The sequence below is a fragment of the Embiotoca jacksoni genome, unplaced genomic scaffold, assembly GCF_022577435.1.
Source record: "Embiotoca jacksoni isolate LCO1_2020_lvr unplaced genomic scaffold, fEmbJac1.0.p SCAF_20, whole genome shotgun sequence".
Lineage (NCBI taxonomy): Eukaryota > Metazoa > Chordata > Actinopteri > Embiotocidae > Embiotoca > Embiotoca jacksoni.
In genome coordinates, this window is record NW_027185341.1 from 11,682,712 (window position 1) to 11,707,381 (window position 24,670).

Consider the following 24,670-nt stretch of genomic DNA (forward strand, 5'->3'; position numbering starts at 1 on the left):
AGCACAGGGAGAACATGCAAACTCCGCACAGAAAGGCCCAGGACCGGATTCGAACCCGGAACCTTTTTTGCTGTGAGGTGACAGTGCTAACCACTGCACCACCGTGCCGCCCCTTTCTTAAGAAAGGGACACAATTTCATTCGTCTTTTTTTGATTTTTTTTTTTTTTTTTTTTTTTTTTGATGGAAGGCCTTGCTTATTTCTGCCCAACTGCATTCGGCATGTATTACAGAAGCTGAAATCCTCTATCAGGTAAGAACGGGACAACATTTCAATTTCAAAACTCCAGCAACTGGTCTCCTCAGCTCCAAAATGTTTTTCTAGTGTTGTTATAAGAAGAGGTGATGCAACACAGTGGTAGATATGCCCCTGTCCCAAGATTTTTGAGACATGTTGCTGGCATCAAATTCAAAATAAGCATATATTTTCATCAACAAAATTAAGTTTCATCATTTGATATGTTGTCTTTGTTCAATTTTCAATTAAATATGTGTTTCTGTGATTGGCAAAACAAGCAAATGTTATGGATCAAACTTCCTTTTACCTCCAGAAATCTAGGTAAAACCCTGAAAGTGACATTAATAGGTGCATATGGGAGTGGCCTATTTATCATTTATGCTCAATCTTATGCATTTGCTCAATTTATTTTGAGCAAGAACGAGCTAGAGACATGAAATTTTGTACCATAACTAGGCATGACGTGCCAGTGGTTGACCGTTTGAAATATTGAAATTGTTCTATAGGAGGTGCCACCAGTTCCAAACATGTGCATGAATCCAGTGCAAACTGTGCCAAAAAGTTAATGACTTCATCCACTCATCAGAAAACTTAGTAGATGTAGTTCATGTTTAAAATCCTTATTGCTGCTCGCAAATTTAGTTGAGCTGCTTCCTCGTGGAATGCATAAGGGCCGCAACCTAATAATTGCTGCTTACAGCAATATTCCAATGTTCCTCCTATATGCATTTAGCAGCAGCACACCTCTTGAAAAAGGTTCGCTGCTGTAATTTTTTTTTTCTATTTTAATTTTTCTGAGGAGAGAATAATAAGGTCAATTCACACACCCCTGTGAAGCATATAAAACTTGCGCTGAGCTGATAATGAGAGCACAACAAGTGTGTTAAAAAGATTTAATAACTTTAGCCTTATTAAGAGAACTGTTACCAAAATCACTTCACACATCGATGGTCTCCTGTTGGTTATAATATAAAACTTAGTTTGGAAAAATAAGGTCTCGCTTAATTGTTAAGGATTTTTTATTTGGAAAAATATTGAAAAATTACAGTCTATTTCAGTATATTGCCGCTAATATGACTTTACATATCATTGATCTCCTATATTATTTTCAAATAAAAATTCTTTAAAATTATGCAACAGCACACTTTTTCAAAGTATAGGTTGTAGAATAACCTTCAGGAGACCATTGATGTGTGCAGTGATTATTGTAACACTTAACTGTTTAAGAAAAGAAGTTATTAAAGATCCCCTCTCAAATTTAAGAAAAAGTCCATGATCCTAAACTAAGTGTTGTAGTATAACAAACAAGAGCTCATTGATATGTGAAGTGATGAAAATTAATGCTGGAAAAAGGACAGTTATGAAAAACTGGGAGAATAAATGACAGTTGATGGATGGAAACAGTCACCCACGGGGTGATTTGGGTCAATTTTACTGTAATATAAGTGCTTGTTGATACATAATTATTTGTTAAATAAATAGTTTTGAGTGCACAAAACCTGTATAAAAATATGTCAACTGTTTTCTCACGTGCATGCGCGTGAAACATTTTTTTTCACGTGCACGCTTGCTTCATTAGCATTATTTGTCTCCTGTCACAGCTAAATTGCTGTAAACTTGAATAAGCTACAAACATGAAACTTGGCAATTTCTGAAAATGATATGTATTACCTTCCAAAAAAGGTGACCAAAACTGGCTCGATGGTAAAGCTAAGGCCTTAAACTTCAATGTTTAAAAGGCCACACCTCTCACACCATACTATGGTTGACCTGAAATTTGACACAGGTTCAACTCGATGTGCTGTGGTGGATTTTCCATCATTTAAAAATTTTTGAAAAACAAATCTTTGACATCCCCTTAACCGCAGGTCCCATTGCTACCACATTTTCTGTATAACCATATCATTGGACAAAGCTGATTAAAAGTTATATTTTAAATTTGAGTACGGTGCATAAAGCCATGTGGTGGTCTACACATGGTCCCCGTAGTGGTCTCAAAGTGCTTTACACAGTTTTGAATTCACACACCCATTCCCACACCAATGGCGGCAGAGCTGCCTTGCAAGGTGCTTGCATACCGTAACGAACAACTTGGGGTTCAGTGTAAATTCTGTTGTGACCCTGCCAGCTCCTCCCCAAACCTCACTAGACGAGTGTCTTCTCACTCCTCATGTTCCCTGTCTGGCTGTATCTGTGGTTCCCTGACTCCCTGGCTGAAGGCACATTGTCGTTCCTCATCATCTCTCGTCTTTCTGCCATGGCTTGACATGCACTCCTCACCAGATCTTTAGTTCAACAACGCAGGCAGTACTGCTTTAGGATGCTTTAAGCAGTTCCTCATGCTGAGTAATTTCTGAACTTTATTCTTTCTTGAGTCTAAGATCTCCAATCTGCTCAGCTGTGTCTGCATGCTGTGTCATCCGGTCTCTCCTAGCTCTAACTCCACTCCATTCCATTCAGCCCCTCTGCACTGCCCTCCAGACCCTGCTCCCCAGACACATTGGTTACCTACACATCCCCTCCTTTTATTCTTTCCCTTTACCAAAGACAATAAAAGACATGTGTTCTAACCTAACCCGTCTAAGTCCTGTCTTTCGGTCATCTCCTGTCCTAAACCAGGACAGAAGCTTATCAAGTGAGATATAAGTGAGACATGTATAGTATGCGTTTGGGGCAGAATACGTCATATCTGTGCAATTCCTGAGAGATCCTTCTTTTAAGGCCACTATTATCATATAATATTTACTCTGAATGACATTACAATCATTCAGTAGACATTTGTCCAAAGCTCCTTAGGTTTTGTCCACCCACAAACGCACATTACAAACAATTTTGCTTGAGGGATCCTCAACAATACAGGAAGCGTCGGATATTCAACCAAAAATGTTCAAATTAATGGAAAACTTGTTTTTGAGTGTTATATTATACAAATGATTTCACTGTGCGGGATACACAGGAGGGAAGTAAATGTGTGTACACATGCAGATTAAATGCGCGTACATTGCCTGTCTCACCTTAAAGGACTCCATATCAGAGAGCAGACATGCACTCTGCATCCGAGCACGGAGATGGGTGCCTTCAGCTGATGTGCCCAGTTTGGCCAGTACTTCTGACTGTTCCTCTAACAAATCCTCTGTCATGGGAGAAGGTTCCTGAAAATGAATCAGACATTTTTCAATGGAGTCAATGGACATTAGGTCACTAATGTCATTTTAGATACAACTCCATTTCCAAAACAGTTGGGATGCTGAGTAGAATGTAAAGAAAAACAGAATGCAATGATTTGCAAACCACATAAACCCATATTTAATTGACAACATATCAAATGTTGAAAACTGAGAAATTATATTGTTTTATGAAAAATATATATGTATTTTGAATTTGATGCCAGCAACACGTTTTTAAAAGTTCTGTTTTTATTTACATTTTACACAGCATCCCAACTTTTCTGGAATCCGGGTTGTAGACTGATTATGTTCCTTTGCAGGTTTAAAAATCCTTATTTACCTTCACTGACCCTTTGTGCAGCCCCCTAAGTTCATCCTCTGTTCATCTCTTACTCTACCTCTTGTCTCTTTAATGCCCTCCACACTAAAAGCCCAGTTTGTTCTGACTGGCCAACTTTCACAAGCCTGCAGTGGGGCAGCATTCAGGGTGTGCAAGTCCTGAGCAGAATGTTTGAACAAGAGACCAACTAAGTGTGTGGATGGGCATGTAGCTTATGGGTTTGTAAGCCCTGGAGTAGATGACCATATTAATGAATCCATCCTGAGCTGACATGAGCTAGTTGCCAAAAGAGTATCACATCTGAGATTTTTTTCCACTAAGCCATTCATTTGATATATGTTTATCTCTTAATTTGTATGTTTGGCCAAGTTTAATTGTAACATCTGACATTGTGACATTATATATGACAGAAAATACAAAAGAGCATAACAGGTCCTCTTAAAAAAAAAAAAACTGTCAATTTGTTTGAATAAGTGAGACAGACAGACAGATCCTGACCTGTGTGACAGGAACATAGAGAGGCTCTGTAGAGTTGAGTAGAGTCATGTTGTTATAAGGGTGCAGCCTGCCTTCTGCTTTGCTTTTACTGCCGTCCGTTCCCCCCTCAGTGTGTGGAACTTCTATTTCCCCCTGGTCACTCAGGCACTCAAAGAACTCATCCTCACTGTCACTCCACGAGTCCCATGATTTTCCTTGAGACACGTCTCTTGTTGTAGTTGTTGCTTTTGCAGACTCTGGGACTTGGCGGCTCATCTGGCAGCCACCAGACACCCTGTGTTCTCTCTCTTTGCTTCCTTCCAGTACCTTGCGAGCTTCATCTCTGGCCCTCTTCCTCTCTATGCAGCAGTTCAGCATCTACCCAGGAATGAAAGCCCTTTTCAGACATGGAAAACATAACATTTCTGTCCTCATCTCTCTGATAAAGTGATGGTTTGTTGTCAGTCAGTAATGTTTCTTACAACTTTGATCACACCTGGCTCAGCCATTATGGAAGCCACAGAATGTGATGGTGCAACTGCTAAAAAAAACAGTAATGAGTCAAAAAGTTAAACATTTTTCTGTTTTCTCAAAGGCTTGCCTGCCTCCACTTCTCACTGGTTAATCCAGTGAAATTTCCTCACAACATCAAAATGTCTACTGATTTTTGTGTCAGACCTTGCTTCGTTCTTTTTTTCTAACATTTACCAGATCCATCTACCCATCAATTACCTACAGTGGGTACGGAAAGTATTCAGACCCCTTTAAATTTTTCACTCTTTGTTTCATTGCAGCCATTTGCTAAAATCAAAAAAGTTCATTTTATTTCTCATTCATGTACACTCAGCACCCCATCTTGACAGAAAAAAACAGAAATGTAGAAATTTGTGCAAATTTATTAAAAAAGAAAAACTGAAATATCACATGGTCATAAGTATTCAGACCCTTTGCTCAGTATTGAGTAGAAGCACCCTTTTGAGCTAGTACAGCCATGAGTCTTCTTGGGAATGATGCAACAAGCTTTTCACACCTGGATTTGGGGATCCTCTGCCATTCTTCCTTGCAGATCCTCTCCAGTTCCGTCAGGTTGGATGGTGAACGTTGGTGGACAGCCATTTTCAGGTCTCTCCAGAGATGCTCAATTGGGTTTAGGTCAGGGCTCTGGCTGGGCCAGTCAAGAATGGTCACAGAGTTGTTCCAAAGCCACTCCTTTGTTATTTTAGCTGTGTGCTTAGGGTCATTGTCTTGTTGGAAGGTGAACCTTCGGCCCAGTCTGAGGTCCAGAGCACTCTGGAAGAGGTTTTCTTCCAGGATATCTTTGTACTCGGCCGCATTCATCTTTCCTTCAATTGCAACCAGTCGTCCTGTCCCTGTAGCTGAAAAACACCCCCATAGCATGATGCTGCCACCACCATGTTTCACTGTTGGGATTGTATTGGGCAGGTGATGAGTAGTGCCTGGTTTTCTCCACACATACCGCTTAGAATTAACGCCAAAAAGTTCAATCTTGGTCTCATCAGACCAGAGAATCTTATTTCTCATAGTCTGGGAGTCCTTCATGTGTTTTTTGGCAAACTCTATGCGGGCTTTCATATGTCTTGCACTGAGGAGAGGCTTCCGTTGAGCCACTCTGCCATAAAGCCCCGACTGGTGGAGGGCTGCAGTGATAGTTGACTTTGTGGAACTTTCTCCCATCTCCCTACTGCATCTCTGGAGCTCAGCCACAGTGATCTTTGGGTTCTTCTTTACCTCTCTCACCAAGGCTCTTCTCCCACGATTGCTCAGTTTGGCTGGACGGCCAGGTCTAGGAAGAGTTCTGGTCGTCCCAAACTTCTTCCATTTAAGGATTATGGAGGCCACTGTGCTCTTAGGAACCTTGAGTGCTGCAGAAATTATTTTGTAACCTTGGCCAGATCTGTGCCTTGCCACAATTCTGTCTCTGAGCTCCTTGGACAGTTCCTTTGACCTCATGATTCTCATTTGCTCTGACATGCACTGTGAGCTGTAAGGTCTTATATAGACAGGTGTGTGCCTTTCCTAATCAAGTCCAATCAGTTTAATTAAACACAGCTGGACTCCAATGAAGGAGTAGAACCATCTCAAGGAGGATCAGAAGAAATGGACAGCATGTGAGTTAAATATGAGTGTCACAGCAAAGGGTCTGAATACTTATGACCATGTGATATTTCAGTTTTTCTTTTTTAATAAATTTGCACAAATTTCTACATTTCTGTTTTTTTCTGTCAAGATGGGGTGCTTAGTGTACATTAATGAGAAATAAAATGAACTTTTTTGATTTTAGCAAATGGCTGCAATGAAACAAAGAGTGAAAAATTTAAAGGGGTCTGAATACTTTCCGTACCCACTGTATATCTAGAACACCGTCACGGGGGAGCTGGAGTATATCCCAGCTGAATTTGGGCAAAGGCAGGGTAAAGCCAAGCAGCAACCAACAGTGACTTCGCCCGTTGGTTTGTGAACGGCTGTTATGAAGCCTCAAGTTTGGATTTTGGCCATTGCCATCTTGCTAGTTAGGAGCCATTTGGAGCCAGAAGCGACCATATTTGGATGACCTGGGGGGGGAGCAGCAGTGGATCTGACTTGATCTGATTGGAAATCCAAAGATACTACATCCCGCCCACTGATAGCCGTAACCTGACTGCACCACAGGCCTGTCAATCAAACAGACACGCCCCCAAAAACACAGCTTTTTGAGACTTATTTTCAATATAATGATGGGAATATTTTCAGATGGACCACCAGAAAACTAATAAGAAGGAGTGACTTAAGCTAGCAACAACAAAATAACTTGTGAAAAAAATTAATTTACTTTTATGAGACAAGTTGAATGATAGTCTATGGAACCTGAGGCTTTTTGGAGGCAAACTCTAGCGATGCTTGGCCTCATTTTACAGACCTGGAAGCTACATCCACTTTTATATGCAGTCTATGGGTACAGCCAGGACTGATCACCAGATAACCAGGCAATTTGGAAAAAATTTTGTATTTATACCCACATCAGCTAAGTTTCCAGTCAGACCTCTACAAGACCGCATGAAAAGAAACGTAATATACATTTTGCTAACTCTTAGCAATATTGTAAATCACATCTGTTTGAAAAATTTGTTTAATGTCCAGTCTATTGATATACAGCATCATTTTAAATGAGTGTCTGAAAATCTTCTGGCAATTAGGTGATCATCTGTGCTTTTGTAAGCATTTTTCAAAAAAGATAAAACATTTTAAACAGAGAGAATTTATACAGAAGACAACTTTTCAACTTGAAGCACAACTTCAAAATGAATTCTGTAGTCAGAGGTATTGTTACAGATTACTTATGTAAGTGAGCATTTTGCTTCTTTCCTTAAATATGACTGTTTTTTTCTGATTTAAATAGGTACCTGGAGTTTCTGATGCAAAAGGCAACACCGAAGATCAGGAGGTCCACCAGCCAATCTGCAGATAAGGAAGCATATAGATATAATGGAAATGAGTGAACTTGACTGTATTAATAAAGTGAGGAAATACATCAACTACCCCTTGAACTACTTCAAGTGGTATTTCAAGTTGTACATCATTGCAAAAATTATTTCCTTGCATGTAATTTGTATCTGAGAAGAATTTACATTCTGATTTATTATTTAATGAGTCTGTGTTTGGTAAATGAAAACTATATGCAAGCCAAAAGGATCAACGTGCAAAACAGAATAACAAAAATAAGAACCTTTTCTTGTACAGTAGGACAAGGTGGTTGTGACCTCAATCTGACATGCGTGTCTAAAAACAACAACAAAAAGGTGATGCTATGCTACCCTTTAAACTAACAGCAGCACAAACGTGTATTGTACCCACCCATAGATAAGGTAGTTGTTTTCCCAGCGGTAGCGCAACTCTAGGACAAACTCCTGCCAGAGGTGGGCAACTGCCCGCAGCCCACCATAGTTGTAGTTGACCAGACATACACATAATGCTAGCCGGTAGGTCAGACTGTCACTGGGTGCCGACTTCAGTTGGAGGAAAAGGTTCTAGAATGAGGGGGTTTGAAGCAGGGAAAATGATTAATAAACACAGTCTGTGTCTATTCTATCCTATTCTGACAAGACTATTGGGAGTGTATTAATTCTGGGGCCTTCCTTTCAAATTTCCTGGTAGCTGTTTTTGTTATATGCAGCTGAATAATGACTGAAATAGTGTCACTATGTCAAATTCAAAAATACTTGGGGAAAATTGTCAAAACACTTTTCCAAAACTTTTATTTTTCCTATTTAAGTGCCGTTTATTGTGAAATGCTATTTTTCTATGTTGGCAGTTTATAATGGTTGTGCAATAGTAGAAGTTCTTTGTAAGGTTCATAAATAATGAAGGCTGTAAGTGTATGTTTGATGTACTGTTTCTGATTCAAAACTATCCATGACTGTAAATAAAAGGGAGTTGATTATATTTCACTGAAACACATTGTGGAAATAGTGAAAGGCAAACATACATAATCAGAGTTTTTATCTTGCTCGGTTGTTCCATAGGAGTTTGACTGCGCAGTTTTGGTCTTGATATTTTCTGATGACTTTTCCACAGCAGCATCTGGAAAAAGATACTGAGACAAGAACAAAATATAAAAGTTTACAATTCAATTAAATATATTTAGGAAAAAAAACCGACTATATAGCTATAGCATCTAAGGCATGTCACACCCAGCCTAACAAAGCCTTCGTGCCAACTGGATGTCCATCTGTATCCTCCTATCATAAAGCAAATCTTGCAAGAAATCACAATCTTGAAACCACGTGAGAAATTCAGATTCAACCAATCACCTTGTTGCTCAATCTCTCATTGGTGGGGCCACAGATGTTTATATGTATACATATGTACAAAACAGTGCAAGCCCCCCCCCCCCCTCCTGCAATTTTAGATTGATTTTGGAAATTATAGATGGGCTGAAGAAGAGAGGGACCACCCAGCTCGTTATCAGCGCACAGTTCACAAGTCAGCATCCGTGATTTCCAAAACTCCAGCAACTGGTCTTCTCAGTTCCCAAATGTTTACAGAGTGTTGTTAAAAGAATATGTAATCCAGCACAGTGGTAAACATGCCCCTGTCCCAACTTGTTATACATTTCTCAGTTTTAACTGTTGATATGTTGTCGCTGGTCTATTTTCAGTTAGATACAAGTTGACAGAATTTGATAATCATTGCATTCTGTTTATTTACATTTTACACGGTGTCATAAAACTTTTTTGGAAACGGAGTTGTCTATATTTCACATTTGCTTACATTCTCTTTTCAAGTTTGTTATAATAGGTTGTAAAAGAATCATGGTCTCAAATAGTCTCATCGGTGGATGGATAAATACAATGTGTGTAAGATAATGTCATTTTTTTTTTTAATCATATCCAATTTTTATTTCCTTTAAGAGACAAAATTCTTTCAAAAGTAGTTTGCAGTGTCATGTCTTATGTGACAATAACATCCTCAAAAAACAGTCTGCATGAATAACCCTTACCAGAAGGACAGAACTGAGTAAATCAGTGTTAAGTGGGGACTCATCACTGCGTCGGTGGCGGCGAATGTGTTTTCGGGCGGTGTGCACCATATTGGAGACGGACAGTTTGGTAATTGGCACAGTTGCTGCCGGTTCGGTAAGCTTGGATAAAGCAGAGCTGATGTCACTGTCTTCTGCAGAGAAAAAATTACAGCAGGTATTTACAATTACATTAAGTAATTGCCGATTGGCCTTTTACATTGTAAAAGAATATGTGTTACCATGGTGTAACGTACAAGCCAAAGATTTAGACACATCTACTCCAGATACAAAAAATACAGAATACATCAAAACTGTGAAATAACACATTTGGATCTATAATATGTAGTTAGCTAGGCAAAATTGGTCTTCAATATTTAAAGTCTTCAGAGTAGTCACCTTTTGCAGCTTCAAGAAGTTGTCATGTTGTCAATGTTAAAGGAATCTCACAAATGCTGGGACATATTGACTGCCTTTCACTTACTCTGCAGTACAAGTCATCCCAAACCATCTCAGTCAGGTTTGGGTTGGGTGATTGTAAAGGCCAGGCCATGATGCACCCTCCTTCATCAAACAGCCCTTACGGAGCTTAGACGTGTGTTTGGGTGACCGGTTGAAAAATAAATGATTGTGCCGCTAAGACCAAATCATATATTGCCACAGAATGTTGTGGTAACTGTACTGGTTTAGGGCGACTTTTAATTCTGAAAAAAAAAATCAGCAATAGTGTCACTAAGAAATCTCAAATTTAGTTTTATAGTTTTATCATGTTTTTTTTTGCAGAAGTTTGACTTGAAGTCGTGGTCACACAGCCTCAAAATATTTGATGTTGAGATGTGTTTGCTACTTAAACTCTGGGAAGCAGTGATGTAATCTGGCTTTAACCTGAAGTGATGTTAATTGGAGATTTCTAAGACTGCTGGTAACTCATTAATTTATCCTTAGCAGCTAAGGTAACTTGGTCTTTGAAAGCTTTCCAGATTCCAGATTTCCAGACTCCCATTCAAGTCTGACAGTATTAATGAAGTGTTGTTTTTCTGTACTTTAGCAGTCTGTGCCCTAATGTGCATCACTACAGTAGTTGAATCGGGCAATTTCTTGAATAGAAATATAGTCTAATATTAAACATAGTGTATTTTGCTTTGTTTAAACCTTTTTTAAATCACTATAGAATTTCATTTTGTGTTACTCCATAGTTTTTATTTCTTAATTTCTTCTGAAATAGTATGTTATATATTTATTAGAAATAGTAGAAAATAGTTACAAATTAAGAAAAAACCTTGAACAAGTAGTGATATCTAAACTTTTGACTAATACCTTGTGTCAAGGGGATTATCAGCATTTATAGTTTTGGAGATGAGTATTAAGGCAACATTACATACACACTAGTTAAACAGTTTGTATACTACATGATTACAATACAGTGCGTTTCACAATGTTACATTAAGAAACCAGAGCAGCCAATCCCCTTGTAAATAGTACAGCGCGTAACCTGACCTTTGCCCTCCTCTTCAGCCAATGTTCTTCCCAGAATCTCTTCTGTAGATTCCTTCCGACAGCAAAGTTTAAAGAACTCTGAGAGAAAGTCACCTGCATTGGAAAATAAGAATGGGTCAAATCCAGCCAACATTTTGGCAGATTAAATTACTCTGCGCTAGCTGAGAAGATAAGGCATAAGATTGAGTATGATTAGCAGGCTATGCCCAAATGCATCAATCAACTGTTTGCTTAAACTTTAAACACTTACAACAGTCAAACTGTTGGTTATAAAATTCAGGGGGGAAAAAAAATCACACATCATTCTGATCATGTCTGGTGTATTGTCCAATATTTTGGTAAAATTTAATCAAATTGGCAAAGTAAAAAATCTTGTGCATACAGCACAAATTACAACAATATATTAAATATTAATGCAGACTCAACCTTTGACCAAACTAAACATCATTGAAAACGTGATATAAAATATTATCCAAAGAATTGCTGTTTTAATTTTAGTTGCATTGAATGCAGACTTATGGAGATGCAGGTGTTATTTGCATATTTTGAAAAATATAGTGATAGACTCGTGACTCAAAGTTTTGCCGCAAGTTTAATGGAGAGCCTAAAGAATCTAAGCTCTGCAGGACGTACGGGTGGTGACGTATGGCATGTGCAATGTAGATTTCTTGTTATAAGCCCACTTTATTCTATCATTACCCAATGTTATTCATCCAGTGAGTATTGAGTGGCAACCACAATTTTACGCAAGTCTGGGCAGCCAATAATCAAATACAAGCTGTTCCCAACTTTTAACTGATGGCTCCAGTAAGAATTCTAATTGTTTGTGTGTTATTCACTTGACCTCATTGTGCTTGGCTATGCTTATGTCACAGTTGCAGATCAGATACGAGACACTAATGCAGAAACACAGGTTATTCCAAAAGGTTCATATACCTTTTCTTTAACCATCCTTGCAGTGGAAACAGGTATACAAAGATAATTTCCATCTTGTATTGAAATGCCAACAGAGCACCAAGGAATTCAACTTACCCAGTAAACACTGTGGGTTTTCAGCAGTCCTGACTCGAACTGACCAGTGAGGAGCTTGGAGAGGGTCAAGGTCACTGTCGGATGATAAAGAGAGCATACAGTACATGTAAAATCAGCCAACAAATTAATTCTTGGTGTTTTAATAGACCACACGAAGAATTGTCTGACCAGTACAAAGATATCTTACACCCTAAAAAAAAGAAGGGACTTTTTTAGGATCGTTTTAGGAGTGCAACCATTTTTTGAGGATGACAATATTTCAGCTAAAGGAGACAAAAATCACCATACACAAATGGGTTTGAACAACAAGTACAAAGTGTACTGTTCTCTCTCTATGTCTTTTACTTCCAAAGTGTTAACATAGATAATCCGCCAGCCAATATCCTTTTAAAAGAGTCAGGAATGTGACCATGCTTGTTCCTTTAATGACTTCATGCAACAAGCAAGTCAAAATGACAATGTTGAATTGGTGTGAAGGTGGAAAAGAAAATACAAAAAACAACTTAATGGACTGCTAGATGAATAACAGGTAAATATTAACAGCCTAATAAGCAATAGTTAAGTATCTGGGGACCGATGATAGACAACTGAGTAAGTAGCAGGAAGGTATTGTGGTAGCTTTTTTTTAATACTCACATACGAGTATACTGAACTACTAATTCCAGTGCTTTGTAGAGTATTGGGTTATGAGTAACAGTACGAAGTGTCGGTCATGTCTCAGTCATCAGTGAGTCAGAGGTCAGCAGTGACATGTCAGGGGGCCTCTCAAACTGATTTGACCTATTGTGTCAACACAAAGGCAGCAGTAGGTGAGGGGGGAGGGGGGATAGCATGTATTAAAATGATTATCAAAAGTATTGCAATTGATGGTTATTATACTGTGCACAAGGGTTTATATCCTTGTAACAAATGGAGATCTTCGCCTGCATGCTGACACCTGTCAGACACAGAAAAAGTTGATGGTACTGACATCACTGTGTGAGTTTAAAGTAGACAGCTGCTGGCTCAGTTGACCTAAACTGCCAACTTTTTAAATAATCGTTTAGAGCACTGCTGACGCACTTTAAACAATCTAACTGATAATACCAATATTAATTAACCTCTTTGGATGTAAAATGTAATTACTTCATTTTATACTATTTGAAGTTTGTATGGAACTGTTTCTTAATACCATATAGTTTTTTTTTTTAGTCATGGTCACAAACCAGGTCACTGTAACCTTGACCTTTAACCAACAAAATCTGCTTCCACAGAGCGTTGCAGCAGACAGAGTCAAACGTCTCTTGAACTATTACTTACTTTCGCAGCGGGCTGCTCTCAAAACACTTAGGCGCAGCGCCCAAGTGCTTATACTGTCACAGCAGAATGAACACTAAAAACTGAATGCGCTGGAAAAGTCGTGTAGCAGGGAGAGAGAAAGTGAAACACTGCAAGTGATGGTGGTGAGGACATTCGAGCCAAGTATGAAGGTAGCACCTAAGCAGATAACAGAGAAATGTATGGCTGCTGAGTTCAAATTAGTTTGCAACGTGTATTAAACTCTGGTCAAACTCTGTCTGCTGACCTCCTAAACCAGCCCCTCCTTAGTTTACCTGCAGCAGAGGCAGGAGAAGAGAAGACTAACCATAGTCTGTATACTGATAATGATGACTTATGTCTGTTCTTTATTCCATCTTAACTTCACTCACGATTTTGATGCCAAAAAATTTCAGTGAGATATTATTGACTTTCTATTAATTTCTTTCCGTTTGTAAATGTTTCTTTTCCTGCTATAAAAAAAAATTATTTGTCATATTTAAAATATAAATATTATAAGATTAACCAATAAGAGTACTGATAAAGAACCAGACTGATAAGAGTATGGATAAGATAAAAAAAAAAAAAAAAAAAAAAAAAAAAATTTTAATCATAGCCGTCACTAAGTCCAAATTCATTGAAAATGCAGTTTTCCATCAAATAACTATTGTGCCCCTAACTCCCCTCCCGCAACTACAGCAGCCAAGCCTTCCAGAAATCCAGTACATATAAGATATTTACAAGATGGATGCAAATGCAAAGTAAGTCCGAAAAACAAAAGTGAAAAAAGTTAGCTTCTACAAGCAAGATATCAAAGCAGATCTCAAAATCATGAAGTGCTTCAAATAAACCCAAGCTGAAGCTTCTGGAATCTCAATCAATCAGTCCCCTGACAGAGCAACATTGAAAATCTTTAGGTAGAACTTTTAAACATGAATTATGTGCAATTTGGCATAAGAATATTTCCAAAATAGAATAAAAGGGCACTTAGCTGGCTACATTAAGAGTTTGCAATATGTTATATGTGCCACAGAGGGGTTTGCTCTGCCCTGAGCTCTGTCACAACCACTGTTCACTTTTTCCTATTTCTTCATCAAATAACTCAAAGACTGAGGAGATGATCAACACTTTCCTTGGTTTGGAGAGGCCTAATAGCCACTGCAACAATAAATAGAGCGACCATTTTTTTAAAATCTAAAATCAGAGATTTTCTCTTCTCCATCTACTTTTAGGTGTACATTTTAGGTTCAAAAAAGGCAGAGTTGCTGTATTTATTTTTTAAGCAAAGAATAGGAAATCTTAAAAGAATAACATGAAAGCAGGTCGTTGTTACAGTGGGAGTCAGACAGTCTACAAAACAAATCCATTGCATCGATTGCACACCCTGGAAAATTGAGGACATTCCTACCTGTAGACATCATTATCCACAACTATACCCTCTGTCAGGTGAGGCCAGGTGGTTGCAAGATGAAGTTCACTACAACAGTCAAAAGCAGACAAATTATTAAATTTTTGCAAGAGATTAATGTATCATTTTTACATCAAAATATAAAAAGGTAAACACATAAGCATACGCTCCCACAAATAGATACCAAAATAATAAAATAAAACAACCTCCCATCCCCCACCCATATGTCAAAAGCCAACTCAGATCTCAATGACATGACAAGCACATATTACATCATCATGTCACATGCCATAAAGTTATCATATCTATTGTCCACACTAATTTGTTATTAAAACATCAGTTTTGTTGGTAATTTCCTGTTGGTTTTTGGAAGGTATTGTCATCAAAGTTACAATGTCTTTACCTGATTGGTTCCTCACATGCTCCAAATGGAACCTTCCCAAACTCCACCCCTCCTACTTCACCTCCAAGGAGTGTGTCAAAGTCTAGCAACAAATGATACAACAAAAAAAAAAACAAAAAAAAAAAAAAAGTAGAAGAAATACATTTGTTGGGTATTTATGTGAACCAGGCAATGGTCACTGGGATCACCAAAGGCAATGGACATCAGTATGTACAAATATTTTGCATTATACAATGATGCTATATTGAAATATAACAGAATTGCAAAATGTCCTTTAATTAATGTTTTCTTTAGCCACAACATTGTATTATTGTACTTTGAAACCATTAAAGCCCTGGTGTAAAACCAAGAGTATGTGATTGTGATTACATCATGTGTAATGACATCATCCTCTGTTCTGAGTATATCTACCTGGAGGCTGCTGCGGCCACGAATGCTGCTGCCAGTCTTGGAGAATATAAGTAAAGCGAATGGCAATGTTGACAGGAGGTAGAGGGAACAAGGTGCAACCCTAATGAGGAAAACAGCTGTTACTATGGCTAATTGTGATCATTAAACCAGTTTTTTTTTCTCTCGCACTGTGACATAAGATATACACAAGTCACATTTTAAAATATATATTAATTGAACTGTGTTTAACTATTTATGAAAACACTTTTTTTTTAATTGAAAAAAACAAACATTTTTGGCGGTTTGAGACTCAATTATACAACATCATCTGAAGAAAAGAATCAAGTAAACTGATTACAATTAGAAAGTACACCCAAATAAGCAAATGTACCGGGAGATGCCCAAGACCCACTATATCAAAACCACCTATATCTTGCACACCTTTTCAGTAAGAAGGAATTCTGAGGAATCAGCAGTGAGGTGGAGTTGCATGTCCCTGGGGAAATTTCATTTGTTAAGGTGGAAATGGTCCTTAACAGCTTACAAACCGATAAAGCCTACTTTTGGGCAATACCATACTGTTATGAAAAATACATAAGTGAATCTTAGTGAGTGTAAAACTACTGAGAAAGGGGTTATGCCTATGCTCATAAAGGCTTTACTATGGGAAAATACTGATGTATGTATACATGACTATCCCTATATGGAGGCCTTGATCAAATGCTGTCTCGTTGAAACAAATTTAACGGGTTCCGTATATCAACAAGTTCCTGTTTGTTTTTCCAATTATCAGCACATATCCAGGAACTCTGCTAAAACAGAGACAAAATTTAAAAAAGGCTGTCTAAAGTATAGCTTTGTTTATTGCCTGAAACCTGATGTTAAAGGTGTCTGCCAACTTCCAACTTCTTTGTGAGCCTTAGTTGCAGAATATCCAGGACACATACCATGTGGATATAAGTGACTAGCTGTACCAAATGGACATGAAAAGGAGGGGACATAGACCCTCAAAATGTCCTATAAGGACCTATAACAAAATTTGAAGTGAATAACTTAGGGATTAGAGTAACATGAAACCCTGGTGGCTTTGGCCCAGACTGTTAAAATTATTACAAAGCGTTCAAAAATACTAGGTTGCGGACAGGGCCAACAGCCCGAGGGGACTCGCACACCCTTAGGACACACGCACAGAAGTCAGACACAAAGCAACGGAGAGCTTGTTGGAGTATATGGAAAAGCCATTCGGCATCAACTCAGAGAAAAGCTAAATATCCCTTCCTCTACAACCCCGTTTCCAATTTTTTTTTTTTTTTATTGTAAAATGGAAATAAAATGCAATGATTTGCAAACCACATGAACCATGTTCAAATGAAAATTTAACAGAGACAACATTAACTGTTGAAACTGAGGACTTGTATTGTTTTATGAAATATGCCAACAACACATCTCAAAGAAGCTGGGACAAGAGGATGTTTGCCACTGTGCTTCTTCACCTCTTCTTGTAACAACACTCTGTAAATGTTTGGGAACTGAGAAGCCCAGTTGTTGGAGTTTGAAGTGTGAAATGTTGTCCCATTTTTGCCTGCAGGATTTCAGCTTCTCAATAGCTGGGATTCTCTTTTTAAAGTCAATTATGTTACTGACCTGTTGCCAGTTAACAAATAATAAGTAGAAAGATGTTCGACCAGGTGATTTTTTTTTTTTTAGCATCACACAACTGTTAACGCTGTCCCAACTTTTTTGAATGATGTTGCTGGCATCAAATTCAAAATGAGCAAAATTATGGTATAAGAAAAGACATGTAGAAACTAAATCCTAATTTGTGAGGCAAACTGGTGTGTTCAGTTTGTGGAGGCACCATCCTTCTACCGTGGTTTAAGTACTGTTGTTTGGCTGGCATGAAAACAAATCTCCATCATATCATTCCTTGACAGTTTTTACAGTTTTAACCAAACAAACAAAGTGTAGTGCATTCAACTCTGTGTGTGTGATAGCAACCAAAAATCACTTGAAAAGAAGAAATTTATGTCGGTCCCTTGTCAGTTCATAAAGTTTGGAGGGGGACTACAATATACAGAGAGAAAGTGCAATTGTGTTTGATCAAGTTAAAGCTGGGTCACGTCAGTTACATATATGAAAAAAATTCTCATGTACCTTGCTCCTGAACACTTACTATCTTAGACTTGAAGATGTCAAGCAGGCCAGACAAGTGGTTGTATTGGCTAGGCACCTTGCGAAGTTGGACAATCTCAAAGTCAGTGCGCACACCTGGACCATGGCACTCTCCAGCATACATCCGCCTCCACTTCTGCTGGATCTGCACAAACACGGGCACCTGACTAAATGCATAAGATAAAAAGGAGCAGCCATTACTACAAAGACTTTAGTGTGTTCACTCATTCTATCTTATACCACTCATATTTAGCTGATGGTTTTCTCAACCAGCTTGATCCGATGAAGCTTAGTAGCACCAACTGAATCACAGGAGCTGTGTACACCTGGCATTATAAATCCATCCCGATCTGTTCTTGATGTGATCAAATCACAAATGGCCATCTTTAACCTGTCCGTTCACTCCAAATGATCACAAGTGGTCACTGGAGATGTCCAGTGACCACTTGTGATCAGCTCTCACTTTCCCCTTCTAAAAATATATAAGTAAATACGCACCAATAAGCAAAAAGCAGAGCACCAACAGAAAAACAAATAGGAGGTTAAAGCAACAAGCATTTAACAAAATGAGACATCTTTGCTCACTGAACCTCATTTCAAAAAGTGTTGTCTGTTGAAAAATAAAAGTTGGGACGCTGTGAAATGTAAATAAAAACAGAATGTGATGATTTGCAAACGTAAGCTTATATTTGAAAAATAGAACACAGACTACATATCCAATGTTGAAACTGAGAAATTGTATTGTTTTTTTGACAAAGCAGAATTTAGCTCTGACAATCAGTAAAACATATATTCAGACATACAACCTGAATAGATATGTAACAATAGCTTTTTTTTTTACTATTTATTAGGGCTCGAGCAGCAAGTGGTCCACTTGAAATTTGGTCTGTATAGTCTTATGGCCTTCGTGGATGAAAAATAATTAAAAAAAAAAAACAATCGGGCTTTCGCACCATCGGTGCTCGGGCCCTAATAATTTGTTTTCGTCAAACCATGGCGTGGTGGCCATTTTGAGTGTTTCGCCATTACATTAAACTTGTTGTAATTTGAATGTACATTGTCCGATAATCTTTAAACTTTACATGTTTGATGAAAGTACCACCCTGAAGACATTTTCATGGTAATATTCAGTTACAGACATAGCAACACCTACTGGCAAAAGGAAATTATATTTTTCATACTTTCACGTGCTTCTTCGAGCTAAATGATCACATCAGAATAGCCTTAAGACGTTAGTGATGATATATTTAGGAGCCCATGTGTTTTTGTCAAAGGGCGTCGCCATTGTGATTTTAGAAGTTTGATCTTTCACCATGACAAATGGATTTAACAGGAAGTTGACCTTTCAAAAGGGTGTAAATCGTAGGCCCACAAGCAGATGCACCAAGGAAAGACTCAAAAAAGAAACTGAGGTTTGTGTAATGCGTGAGTAAAAGCCCAAATATGAAGAAAACTCAAACATCTAACAGTCAAAATCTTTTACAAGTCAGTGTTGGAGACTGGTGGAGAATTATGCAAAGCACCAATAAAATGTTATTTCTGTGACAAGGGGCCATACTATCCTCATAGGCCAAAGATATACTTGCTTTAAACGTGCACATGATGGCTGCCTCACGTATCCTGCATCTGTTTGGAGCATTGGCTTGCTCGCTCGCTCTCTCACTCACGCTCTCTCACTCACTCGCTCTCGCGCTCTCACTAGTAGTCCCTAGTTACCAAGATGAAATATACACATGACCGATAAGAGCAGTTTAGCAGCGGCATAGAGATGTGACAGGATCAAGTACCTGCAAACCTACGTTGAAACAAGTCATAGACCATTATGTCCGTGCACGGTAGAAAATTGTTGATTGCCGCCATGTTTATGGCTTATATCAGCCAAATCAGGATGTTCTAACAGTATCTATCTTTCTCTGGTGTGCCCTCTGGTATAGTCTTCCAGTAACACGCAGAGTACAGAGGCAAGTATGTGAGCAATAATGTTCACAATGCAAACGGTTGTGAATGCAAATGTATGGTTAAAAAAAAGAAAGTATATCTCTGGCCATAGGCACATTTTTTACTAACATTTTCCACAGCAGAATGTTACATCTTAAATATAGGATTGAAAAAGCTCATTTTCCTTATCGTGTGGTTTAAGGAAACCCCCCTTCTCTGTATGCACTGTCTCAAAGAGTATCAAATGTTTGCTTGTCTAAATATGCTAAAAAGCCAACCACTTCTAGGGGATGTACTTATTTTATTTATATGACTGAAGCTGTAGGGATTTGACTGATCATTGCAGTAACACAGAAAATTGACAAAACATTTATGAGGAAGCATATGATAAAGCTGCCTACTGTCTTGAGTGATGAAAATGACTTACCAGCCACTGTTGGCCAGAGAGACAGAAATTGAGCTGAGAAGCAGATTGCATTTGGACTCGCTAATAATGGCTTCACAGTTTGTTCCAGGGGTGATGACCAAGAACTCTTGTATGCCATACCTGTCAACACATGCAAAGTTTCAGCAGAACATACACATGAGCATTATATTTTTCTCTGCTTCACAACCTTTCTACACTATATTTATAGCAACTAGTTTGTTTCTCTAAATCATGTTGTATCCCTAAATTTTTTTCATAGCTGACATTAGTGTAATGATATGTTTGCTATTACCGGAATCAATTCACAAAATAGTTTTTTGTATTAAAAATGTTGTACAGTTCATACATACTAGAATCATCAGTTGATCTTAGAATAAAATGTAAGGACTATATAGGGACGTAATAACTTCTGTGTTTACAAAAAAGCATTTACCAGTTATGTTGGTCGCTATATTACACATTCCATGCCATTTTTTGGTATAGGAAAAAGACTGCAAGGTGACTCCAAGTAAATGCAGTTAACAACTTTAACTAGAATTATCACCTTGCAGTTGTATGCCTTTGCCAACCAGTCAAACTGCAGTTTACATCCATGTCTGTGCAAACTCATATAATTATGCAGTAAAGACTATGTGAAGGAATCACATGAATTACAGATGGAGTGAATAGGAAGGGGAGTGATGTCATATAGTGATATGTGGACAGAGAGAAAATATAGACAAGTAAGGGACTAGGGATGGGACACGATTTTTAAATATTGAAGTAGTCGTTATATAAAAATCTATTAGTGTGTGTGACTATCGTTCTTCCTTATTTGCCAGCTAAAACTGTGTGCTGCTGTGTGAGATTAGATGACCCGGTGCAAACAGCAGAAACAAGCAAAAACGACTACAGCTGTCAGAAAGTTCTGTGGTACTCCTAAAAACATAAATGAATATAAGGTGCAGTCAAACTCTGCAGGTAATGCAAGCATATATGTCTTCCACAGCTAAACACTGACATTAGCACTGAGCAGACGGCCCATCCACTGATCAGTAATTGATGGCCAGAGTTTTGATGTTGGACACAAACCATGGCCAGTTTTACAAGTTGAAGGGCATTTTTTGAGCCTTAGTTACAAATAGATTCAAGCGAATTTCAAATAGTATTTTTGCCTGAAATGCCTATCCTTATATATAAAAAAAAAAAAAAAAAAAAAAACATTCTTTTGTTTTAAATGACAGATGTGAGAAGTGTGAGCTTCATCAATTGAAAATAAAAGAAATGCATACAGAAAAAAAAATCTATTGAAGCCATTGTGACACAAAATGTGTGAAGAGTGTCAATTTTTATTGTTTACATAAAAGAAGCTTTTTCAGCTGGTGAGCTCAGCTATGTGAACACATGTTACTAAACATGGGCACTTTCATTTTGTCAAAGTAGATCTTGGAGGAAAAATGGTTGGAGTCCCTTAGCCTAAGCCATGCTCCAAAATAAGTTTGGTGGTAGGAGTATAAACTTATCACTTATCTTCTGCATGTTAATTATGTTCCCTGGTTTTTCCTGGTTTGGCTTCGCATGAAAACATGATGAATGACTGAACTCACCATCTGACCAGGCAGTGGGCTCGGGGAGGGAAATCATTGTTCATACACAAAAGGTCCTGCATTGCCATGGGTAAGGCATCTGGACACGAGAAACAAACATGTTATCCTTCATCTTAACATCTGTCACACAGATACTTGCGCAGCAGAGCAGACACAGATGAACGTTACTCGAGTTGACGAACACTACATTTGTTATATGACTGCAAAAAATACCACACAATAAAAGCCCAAAATTAAGCTATCAGCCTCACAACTGCTGAATACCAGACCAGAATATCAGCATGTTTTTAAAAGCACCCTACCTGTGTCAACAAAAACACGCATTTTTTGTTGCAACCACCGTGTCATTACACTAAAATTTGGAACAGATTGTATCTGCATATGTGGCTCCTATCATGAAGGAGGTTTGATGGTGAGTGGGGAGTTTTACTGGTAACACTACAATATATTCAGAATTCAAGGCGACAAGATTTTGCCGCAACACACCATCCCACCAACATTTGCAAGTTGTGGGACAACCATGTGGGTTTTTTTTTTAAATACATAATGACCCAAAACACACCCCAAGGTTATCAATCGTAAGTATCGTAATACTTGCACATTCAAATATGGGTGTACCTTCCTCAAGTGTGTCCTTCCCATCGTCCCGCTCACATTCTTGTTTCAGGTAGTAGTGGGTTATGTAGAACTTAAAGTCGGCAAAATTAATATCCCTTGACTTCTCCCCCCAGGTGCCATTGGTGTATTCACCCTGTGTTTAAACAGAAAAACATCATGACTAAATTAATGTGAAAAACATTTACTTTATTCAGCTAAATATTGAAAGATGAATGAGATCAGAATACCTTTTCTGGAGACAACTTCCTAGCAGAGTTCCCAGTCAGCTTCCAGTCATTTAGCACTTCTTCAACTCTGGACACAAACCTTGACATAGATAAATGGATTTTGCTCAGCGGTTGGGAATTGTTGGACATACACAGTACTCAATTATAGCATACATTGATAAGTGACTTTTGTTAAGAACCATCACATTGGAAATTGAGAAAAAAGCACTTCAGTCAATTAACTGACTGTCAGAAAAGTAATCAACAATTTAAATAACTAAACTACCAGTTGTCCATAGCACTGTGATAACATTACAATTCAGGAGCATCTTTCAAACACCAGTCTACCTTTCCATAGATTAATTATTTCAGGTTCACCGTTAAGTCAAATTTTAACAATAGCTTGACAATTTGGATTTCAGTTTTCAAGTTTGTACTGTGCATTGATCAAAGTATTTTAATACACGATTAATCTTTCATTGAAATTAAAACAAAAAATTATGCTGTGAAAATGTATGAAAATCGAATATTTACCCAACACATTTTTTACAGTTTATAAACTCTCAATTTTACCTTTGGAGCTGGTAGGCTGCAAATATAAATAACACCAATAATCAAAGCATAGGGGTTCTGCCATATCAATCAAGCTGATTTTTTTTTTTAAGTGACAATGACATATACGGTAATGGATAACATTAAAATATCATTATAATCATACCTGTCCTAGCTGGCTGCTGGATATGGGCTGACTATATAAGAAAATCACAGTACATTATTTTTATAAAAAGCCATAAAAATAGTCCAAAATGATCAGAAAATGCATTGGGGTTTTTTTGTCAAATGACTGCCCTTTACTGCAGCTACAGCACTTAAGCCCTCCAGAAACCAAGGGAAAACCCTGTTATCAACAAACATGACAGAATATGTCAAGAATCTTGAAAACGTTCAAATAGAAGTATAAATAAAATACATGGATTAAAGATCTAGTTTTTCATTAGCAAAACATAATTTTCAAGGGATGAAAAACTGGATTCTTATATATCCATATAAATATGGATATCTTGTATAAAAATATGTATTCTTTTGATTTTAAATGAGCAAAAGATAGCCTAATGTTTATGGAGAACTATATTAACTACTTCCAGATGTTTGCATGCACATGGTCATTTTTGACCCGGTAACATTATTTCTGTTCCTTACAATTGAACATTACCGGAGGGTTATGGTTGAGATAGGTTTAGGTTACATTTAGGGTAAGTGTTGGGTTTAGCCAAGTAGTAATTAAGGTCAAGGTAGGCGAAGTCTCCAGGAAATTAATGCATGTTAATGTTGGGTCCCACTCTGTCATTGTGGCATCAAGACGGTACGAAAAATACCCTACTGATCACTCGTATAAATAGCTATATCTTGGTGTTGCCGAAACTCGTAATTTTGATCATCACAACGTCAATAGGCTCTCCTACCGTTCCCACTCGGACGCGGTGGTGAAATCGGTGATCTCAAAAACCTCCAACTCGGGCTGGAAGAGAAAAACAGGTTCAGTATGGACATAAATTAATTTCTCCTGTTGTGAGATGCGCGGTTCAACAATTGTGCCAACTTCCTGTACCAGGTTATTTTGCTTAAGAAACTCACGTCGTTGTCTGCGGCCATGTTGTCGCCCTGTTGTCGTCCTGTCGTTGTACTTGTTGTTCTTGTTTTAGGGCGGTTGGCATCCAGTTTATTAGCTCAATACCGCCACCTTCTGCTCCGGAGTGTGAATCAGACAGTACGTTTACTGTAATCTCTACTACCCACTCGTCCCCCACCCCAACCCAACATCACCATGCTTAGAATCCCTATCCACCCTCCCACTCGGCACTTAATAACCCATTATACCCTATGGTAGAAAACTGTTGTAACATGAGCCGTCATCTGTGAAAACCCAGTCAAACCAGCCAACGCTTGGATTATAAATGTGCT

General features: G+C 38.1%; 1 protein-coding gene across 6 annotated transcripts in view; it reads right to left on the reverse strand.

The window, feature by feature from the left end:
* The window catches only part of rab3gap1 (RAB3 GTPase activating protein subunit 1), a 52,253-nt gene extending 27,854 nt beyond the window's left edge, over positions 1 to 24,399 (reverse strand). For 2 of the 6 annotated variants that reach the window (XM_069156272.1, XM_069156270.1), the window contains exons 1-19: positions 24,318 to 24,399; positions 24,172 to 24,227; positions 23,282 to 23,297; positions 22,730 to 22,808; positions 22,503 to 22,635; positions 21,885 to 21,963; positions 20,299 to 20,418; positions 17,935 to 18,100; positions 15,783 to 15,882; positions 15,372 to 15,453; positions 14,969 to 15,037; positions 12,265 to 12,338; positions 11,233 to 11,325; positions 9,718 to 9,890; positions 8,704 to 8,811; positions 8,073 to 8,245; positions 7,622 to 7,676; positions 4,242 to 4,598; positions 3,251 to 3,388 (exon numbers count right to left, since the gene is read on the reverse strand). In XM_069156272.1, the coding sequence (XP_069012373.1) occupies positions 3,251 to 3,388; positions 4,242 to 4,598; positions 7,622 to 7,676; positions 8,073 to 8,245; positions 8,704 to 8,811; positions 9,718 to 9,890; positions 11,233 to 11,325; positions 12,265 to 12,338; positions 14,969 to 15,037; positions 15,372 to 15,453; positions 15,783 to 15,882; positions 17,935 to 18,100; positions 20,299 to 20,418; positions 21,885 to 21,963; positions 22,503 to 22,635; positions 22,730 to 22,808; positions 23,282 to 23,297; positions 24,172 to 24,227; positions 24,318 to 24,361 (2,115 nt within the window). In that variant the 5' untranslated portion in view covers positions 24,362 to 24,399. The remainder of the gene's footprint in view (positions 1 to 3,250; positions 3,389 to 4,241; positions 4,599 to 7,621; positions 7,677 to 8,072; positions 8,246 to 8,703; positions 8,812 to 9,717; positions 9,891 to 11,232; positions 11,326 to 12,264; positions 12,339 to 14,968; positions 15,038 to 15,371; positions 15,454 to 15,782; positions 15,883 to 17,934; positions 18,101 to 20,298; positions 20,419 to 21,884; positions 21,964 to 22,502; positions 22,636 to 22,729; positions 22,809 to 23,281; positions 23,298 to 24,171; positions 24,228 to 24,317) is intronic. The other 4 variants (XM_069156275.1, XM_069156273.1, XM_069156271.1 and 1 more) reach the window with 3 other exon arrangements.
* Between the last annotated feature and the right edge of the window lie 271 nt (positions 24,400 to 24,670).